This window comes from Vigna unguiculata, chromosome 11, assembly GCF_004118075.2.
Source record: "Vigna unguiculata cultivar IT97K-499-35 chromosome 11, ASM411807v1, whole genome shotgun sequence".
Taxonomy (NCBI): domain Eukaryota; kingdom Viridiplantae; phylum Streptophyta; class Magnoliopsida; order Fabales; family Fabaceae; genus Vigna; species Vigna unguiculata.
In genome coordinates this window covers 8,684,212-8,692,264 of record NC_040289.1, presented here as the reverse complement: position 1 = coordinate 8,692,264, position 8,053 = coordinate 8,684,212, and the positions used below count along the sequence as shown (strand labels likewise).

Genomic DNA, 8,053 nt, shown 5'->3' with positions numbered 1-8,053 from the left:
CGCAACGAATATACAAACTAAAATTGTATTTCTTAGTACAACTTATGCTTAGTACAACTATTTGCAATTTGCAAAGAATTAGACATTATCTAAATTTATTATTAACCAATATATACTGTTCAATATTGCATTCTATTATGCGAGAGTGTATTTCTTTCAGTTATGGTCTAAGCAATTGTGAAAATTATTGTAAAGCTTTTTTTCTTTCACTAGTAAATGAAATTACAACCCAGGGTAAAGGGGCATTTTATAGACTCCATGAAAACACATGCACCCAAAAGCAATTTGTTCTTACAAGTACTTTAGTTAAATGCATTCTTACGACAATTACAGAGCAGTAGCCTGAATGCATTTTCACACTTTTCGACTACTACATTATCCATCATTCGGTCCAGATTTCATCACTTGGAGAAACAAGGGCGTAAAAAATAAGCACTAAAATAATGTATGTCCTGTGTTTTCCTTTGTTTCTCGATCCCTTTACACAATTGTCTTGATAACGGGCAGCTTTGTATACAACAGATGAGAATCATATGTTGCAAAGATAACTCAGGGCTTGGTCATTGTTCCAAATAAAAGAAATATCAACATTGCAGCAAAAGAGGCTTCGAACTTCTAAATACTAATACTTCACAGTAAGCATAAATAACTGAACAATCTTAAACCTACGTAAAACTCAATGAACACTATGCACTTCTGTTTAATGACAAGTCAGCAATTTCAGCAACAAGATCATCGATTGAGCTGTCCTTCATGTCCGTCCATTTCACTGGGTCATCAGAAGATGATGACACTGTTTGAAAGGAATTCTCTGACAAGGCTTTATCCAACTGTTTAACCAGTTCACCTTCTTCAGATGGAATATCTAAATCCCAAATTTTGAAGATATTGTCAGCGAGTTGCTCCGTCTCGTAAGAGGAAGAATCCAGATCAAATCCAAAATCAATGGTTTTCTTCTCCTCCAGATTTTCATTATAAGTTGGCAGAAAAGGATTGAGAGATGGCAAGTTGGCAATCGTTTCATCATCTGGAATTTCATCACTGCTTGTTTCTGCTACCACACTTAATGGGTTCACATTATATGTTGAAGACGACTCAGATAATCGTCTCCCGTCAGAAGTTGAAGATTGCTGATTAAGTTCCATAGTAATACTTTCAGAACTAAGAGAGTGGGGAGGAATTTCTATATCTTCTCTGGAAAATTCAGACTGGGAGCTGATAATTTCTAATAAAGCACTTTTCAAAGGGATCCAATCAGTTTCTGAAATATCAGAAGAATCTTTAACTAGGCAGGAATCAGCCCAAGCAAGATCTTCCGGAGAAAGAAATTGATTCTGCCGAGGAGCGATTGAATTGGCAATAGCAGAAGAAACTGAAACTTCACTCTCTGCTTCGTCGACATCCATTGCTACAAGTTAATAGAAATAGATGTAAGTAAAAAGAAGAAAGGGTAGGGCGTGTGTGGATGAAACTGAATCAATGAAACACAATACAGTAACTTTTTTCATAAATATAGCAATCAAGATCATGCTTTCAAAGCTATGAATAGTCATTGACATGAAATAGCATGTCGTGACTAGAAAGATATGAAAAAATATTTCCATGTTCCACATCCATTGTTGGATTCACCAATGCATTTTGGCAAGGAAATCCATGGAACAAACAACCACATATCACTTCCAAAATTGGTAAACCCGATGGAGGTGCTACAAACTAACATCAAAGTGTCAAGATGTTGGTTTTCTATTGCCGGATGATTTTCATAGATTTTCACACACAACAAAAAAAAGGTCCCATGACTGCGTAAGATCTTCCAAAAAGATACAAAACTATAAATAAAGATATACATGTGATAAAAAAGCATCACGCAGGTAATAAAAATCTTGTAATTCATAAACATTAAACTAAACTTACTGAATATTCATATTCATAAGTTTACATGTCATAACCAAGGTAGTTGAATCAGGATACGAAGTATCAACAGGAAAGCCTATTCTATGAATTGTGGATTGAACCATATCGTGAGTTCTTTATTCATGATCAATAGTAAACATGGTATATGTATGTGTGTGTGGAGGACATTTAAAAACTCAAATTCATGATCAATAACTGTTTAAACTTGCCCTCCAATCAACTATCCTTCAACAGAAAAACTCTAAGCTGCAGACGCTTCATGAACATTGCAACCCAATTAACTATTTAGAATAAACAAAATAAATACTAATAACAGAGGACTTCAAACCTCAGGTGACACACCTTCTAGATGTGAGTTAAAAAAAAAAAACCATGAAAATTTTGAAGGCAGTTTGCAAGGCCCATACCTGAATGTTGAACTCGAATCACCACCTTCTATCCCTAATCAACTCACTAGATACACAACTTCTCCCACGTCAATAGTATGCAATGCTATGTCACAACACAAACCTGCAACAAGTAAGGAAGCTGTAATTGTCATTGTCATGGTCTCTGCAAGATCATCGGCATAAATCATTTATTTCCATTGAAATATCACAATTCATGCCATACTTTAGTGATTTGTGTGATACACCGAACAATTCAGATACAAAAACTATACTCATCACGATTCACATTGTCAAGCTTCCAAACCACATACGGAATCAATAGTATCATATTGTCTATTGTGCAATACTAAATTCTGTGGTCATAACTAATAGGTCCAAAACAGCTCATAATCAGTAATATAATAAAAATCATAGGAAACTATTAAAATGACAATTGGAGAATGAAAAACAAAAAATGTAACATTAGGGCAAATAGAAGTGAAAAATACGAAACTGAGGAATAAGGTCAACCAAAGAAAAACAAAAACTTACTGAGGCAAAGAATGGTTGCTAGATACCTCAATTTAAGACTCAGAACAGGAGAAGAAGCTAAGTAGGAATACGAATAGAGGAAGAACAAATCCTAGGGATGACGGAGAAATGCAAGAATGAATGTAATAAGACAAAATATACCTTTTTTTTCTCATCTTTGCAAGGTCAAGAAATCTGGGTTTCAATCTAAAATGTAAATGCTGACCCCAAAATGCAACACACAACACTATTGACAAACCACAAAAATGTAGAGTTGTTTTTCTCATTGACTTGACTCACAAGACAAACAGTTGCATTTTGGCGAGGCTATGATGACCAAGCTGAGCATGAATGAGAGAGGGGGAATCTAGTACCAATCCAACATGTGCAAATGTCCTTAGATGATAAAGACCAATAAACTCAGATCTAGTGTCAATCATCTGTCCCAGACTCTAGTCTTATAAACAAAATTGTAAAGGAGATAATACAATCTTGAGAATGGGTGAGATGACTAAGGGATAAAAATTTAAATGGAGACTCAGGAACATAAAGAACATTATCAATAGATAGAGAATGAAGACAATGAATAGTACTAACACCATGTGAGGAGGCCCTAGAGCCATTGGTCATAAGACTAATAACCTGAAGTAGACAGAGAAGAGAAACAAGATTTATTACTACTAATATGATTTGTGGCACCTGAGTCTAGAACCCAAGGGCCAAGAGAGTTGGAGTGAGTGACACCAGCAAATGATGTACCTATGTATGTAATAGAAGCAATGGGATTCTCATATCATTTGAGAAATTCATTGAAGATAGCATGGTATCCATCCTAAATTTTCAGATGAAGTGGGAACCAAATCAAACAATTGCGAAGGAGCAACTTGGGAAACAGAAACAGATCAAGGAGAATGACCATGTAAGCATAACACCAGTCAACTCTGTGATTGAGCCTGTGACAATGTTCGCACTTGAGACGCCCTTTGCCTTGCTTGTGAGAGTGATTGCGATCATCACGCTAAAATAATAATGCAAAAGAGTCATCAAAGAAGAAGGTATTTCAGTGGTAAACTTACCCAACATGCTCAATAGGGTGAAATAGGTGAAAGTAAAAGTAGGCACAACTGGAGACCCCAACAACATGAAGAACTTTGATCATTGCTCTAGTTATTGAGAAAGAGTGAAGGAATGTAAAACCAACAACACAAAGAACTTTGATCATTGCTCTAGCTATTGAGAAAGACTGAGGGAATGTAAAACCAACAACATGAAGAACTTTGATCATTGCTCTAGTTATTCAGAAGGAGTGAAGGCAAGGCAGGAGGCAAGAGGTAATAACTCATTAAAGTCACAGAGAAGAGTATGTACTTTACCCAAATATTTATCCATTGCACTATCAAGACCTTTGTGAGCAACAATATTTAGGATATTTTGTCAAACAACATAAAGACGTTGAGTATCATTGGTGTACAATAGTCTAGCTTGTTCCTAAATGTCTGAACATGTCTCATAAGCACAAAATAGTTGTTTGAACGATGAACGAATGTACAATGCATAATTGAGCATTAATTTTTAACCAGCAAGAAAGCTCATTTTCAAAAATATTGGTCACATTCTAGGTAGGATGATCAACATTACCCTAACTTTTAAGTCAAAGTTTAATGTTTGATGCTCAAGTATCATAATTAGTTTTATCTAATTTGTTAATGGATAGATGCACATTGACATAATTGGTAGATAGACGGATCAGACATAGTAGCAGCAAAAGATGCCATAAAGAATTGTATATATAGAGAGAAAATAATTACTAGGAGAGAGAAACAACCCTAAAAAAAAGAATGAAAAAAAAAATCCAATAAACTACAATCAAGATGAAACTTACAAATCTAGAAAGATGGAGAGACGAGACCGATGTTGGTGGTCATCACTAGAGAGGAGGTTGGACATGCCACCACATGCAGCAAGAACTACCGGTGGCAATGAGGGTTGAGGTGGCACGTGCAAGTGCGTCAAAGCTCCAATTGCCTAAATTTTGCAACGTGGTGGTTACCTGGCCTAGATGATCACAACCGTGGTCTCATCAGACCAAAAGGAGGCGGCGCGATGAAAATCATCATTCCAGGTTCACCTAGCCACAAGGAAGCTATTGTTGTGTCACCAGACTAGATGAGGTGGTGACAACACAGTGATGGTGAAAAACAATGGCTGGAAAAAAAAGTATAGGCAACAACAAGACAGTAGCGGTTGAAACAAACCTAAGAGCAGTGTCGGAAATTAAAAGGAACAATTTCCAGGAAAAAATTAGCATTGGTGAACAATGGATTCATGGGAGAGGCAAGGATTAAACCTAACTCAAAATACCATGTTAGAATAAAAGAGAAAGATATAGGCTGAATCCCATAATATATGTAGAGCATAAAGAGTTCTGCATTTATAAAAAAGAAAATACAAAGAGATGGGCATAAGCCCATTACATCTAACAAAATTAAATGATCTAAGTGATGATTATATTTAAGGGACTTATAATTCAAGATATAATATTTTCAATAATGATGAGTGTAACTTATATTGTGTTAACCAATGATTATAACTTGTATAGTTAATAAACCGATTGATGCACCGACTTTCATAGGAAATGAGGGGATGTCTCAATAAACTAAAGACACAAAAAAAAAAATGCAATCAGTACATTAGGTGGGTCTATGTTTCTTATAATTATGACCAAAAATCTCCATTTATTCCTTCTATATATAAGGGAGGGACAGGAAGAATATAATACAAACTAAATAGTATATACTACACATAAATACTGAACAAATCACTGAAATTAAAGAAATGTATAATTATATTAACTCAGAATTTACGCTCACAGTCATCATCTATCTAGGAGCAAAAAGAATACAGCAATCAAGTCAAAAATTGAAAGATGATGGTGAAATAAATGAAAAGAATAACAAATTAGATAAAAATAACAAAATGTGAACTAGGAGGTTTAAAAGAGGACGAGTGAGCAGAACACATATAAACTAGTTTTATAAAATGTTAAAAGAAGTAAAAACAGAGGTAACTTCTCGTGGGATATTTTAGCCAAAAAAATCCAAAACAATCATGTACGGCGGGAGGTAAAAGTTGGTTTTTGAAGGCTATATTACGGAGGTTCAACTATGATTGCAAGCACCAATTTTGGTGGCCACTACTGAATCCTAATGCAGTCTGCGGCAGCTCCACTCCACTAAAGAGCACTATTGGCTACTATGCATATAGCAGCAATAAAATTAATGCAGAAAACACATTGTCAAACCAGAATTTCTATATTCTGTCGAAAGAGTACAATATGAAACGGGATTAAAAAATGAATTGAACAACCGCAATTATACTCTTATTCAAACCCAGATCTCAAAAGGGTAGAGTAAGGTGATTCCTACTCATGATCCGAAATCTATCAAAGCTAGAAATCACCTAGCATCCATTACATAGAACAAATTACACTAGTGACCTAAAAAATCAACCCTTCAGCAAATCCATTCAGAGCAAGGACTTTTGAAATGGTTGGATGCAACAATCACCAGATAGAGATATCAGAACTTCACTACCAAAATTAAATCTCAGGCCATCCATATTAATGCAAAGACGCTACGCAACTCTGCCGAAGGGTAAGCTACACACAATTTGTTGAAGTGTTGTTGTCACTTAGTGCCTTGTGTATGTACTTATATGACTAAATTTGGCAAATCAAGCAGATGGAAAATAGAAGAAGATTTCCCCACCATTCAAAAATTCAAAAGGGACTGAGCCCCTCTAAGGCCTACGCTCATCCTTCTCCATTTTTTTTTCCCTTATCCTTCACACTATCCAATACATAGTTGCTGCTTATAAGAAAAAAAAATCCCATACATAGTTGCTACAACAACACTTAAACATCTCTCCACTCCAAATTTGAAACCACTCAAGCATCGCAATTATTCTAATAATTTCCACGCGATACCGAATTTTACAACCAAAAATCATCAAGCAAGAAAATAAAAAGAAAAATTGAACATTTGAAATAAGCAAACAAGAACACAACCACCGCCATAAAAAAAAGGGTTGGGGAAGTTAAACAAAATGTAAATTCAATTCTAACATTTTTTTTTTCTCTAATGAGAAGAAAAAAGAAATAACCAATGGCTATGAACTTGAATTCACTGTTTACTTTCTCACCGGCAACAACGAAGAAACAACAAATTAGACATAAAAATTAAAACTCAAAGTCAAAATTTTCAAACACAGAGATACAAAACATAGATTGAAAACATAGACAGAGAGAGAGAGAGGGAGAGAGAGGAAGGAAGAGAAACCAGTTTCACCCGCAAAAGCCAATGGCGTCGCAACTAAGAAAGGAAGCAGCTACAAACAGCGGGTCTGAGTCTACTACGTAAATATGTGTATTCTTTTTAACTTTAGCTGAGGTAAAAGCGACTGTGGTTTTATAGCTAGCGTTATAAGGGAAAATTATATTCTGTCAAAAAGGAAGAATTGTATTTTTAGACGTTTATTTTGTTTAGATTAATTTTTATCTATTAAGTAATCTAATTATTTCTTATAATTTTAAAATGAGTCACGTATGTTTAATGTTAAAAAATATGTAAATTGGATCGATAATTATTTTTAAGATATTGGGGGTTAAAGAAATATAAAATATAATGTTATTGTTATTGTTTTCAAAGTCTGAAATTATTTAAAGGATATCACTTATGATATAATTCTTTGGACATCTAATTCAATAAATTGACAACATAGAAACACATACAGAGAGAGGAAGGAAGACAAACCGGTCTCACCCGAATAAACTAAAGGCATAAACCAATGGCTTCGCAGCATATAATACATGTATTGGATATAACATATATTTGATATGTTCATTTTTAAAAGGGTTAAATATGTTTTGGTCCCTTAACATCAAATAAATTTTGGAATTAGTCTATTTTGAAATTTTGGACTAATTTAGTCATTCATCTTTCGAAATACGTGAATTTAGTCTTTTTAACCAGATTTGGTTAGATTTATTTGATATTTCGTATGCATTACAAGATTGTATTTGACTTGTTTATACTGTTTGACACATTTTTACTTTAATGTTAAGTCAAATACGATTATGAAATATGCTTGAAATATCAAATAAACTTAACAAAATTTGATTAAAAGGACTAAATCTACGTATTTCAAAAAAATGAAGGACTAAATTAGTCTGAAGTTTCGAA

The 8,053-nt window shown here is 34.3% G+C and overlaps 1 protein-coding gene across 7 annotated transcripts; it reads right to left on the bottom strand.

Annotated features, from left to right (window-relative positions):
- Positions 1-429: 429 nt before the first annotated feature.
- On the bottom strand, positions 430-7,251 carry LOC114169990. Of its 7 annotated transcripts, XM_028055426.1 has the most exons (5): positions 7,151-7,247; positions 4,696-4,956; positions 3,730-3,831; positions 2,322-2,424; positions 430-1,408 (listed from the first exon to the last, which is right to left on the bottom strand). In XM_028055426.1, the coding sequence occupies exon 5, from the start codon at positions 1,404-1,406 to the stop codon at positions 687-689; it is 720 nt and encodes a 239-aa protein (XP_027911227.1). In that variant the 5' UTR covers positions 1,407-1,408; positions 2,322-2,424; positions 3,730-3,831; positions 4,696-4,956; positions 7,151-7,247; the 3' UTR covers positions 430-686. The 7 variants fall into 7 exon arrangements, with proteins under 7 accessions (XP_027911227.1, XP_027911223.1, XP_027911222.1 ...); XM_028055422.1 differs by lacking the exon at positions 3,730-3,831 and having other exon boundaries at positions 4,696-4,941; positions 7,151-7,250; XM_028055421.1 differs by lacking the exon at positions 3,730-3,831.
- Between the last annotated feature and the right edge of the window lie 802 nt (positions 7,252-8,053).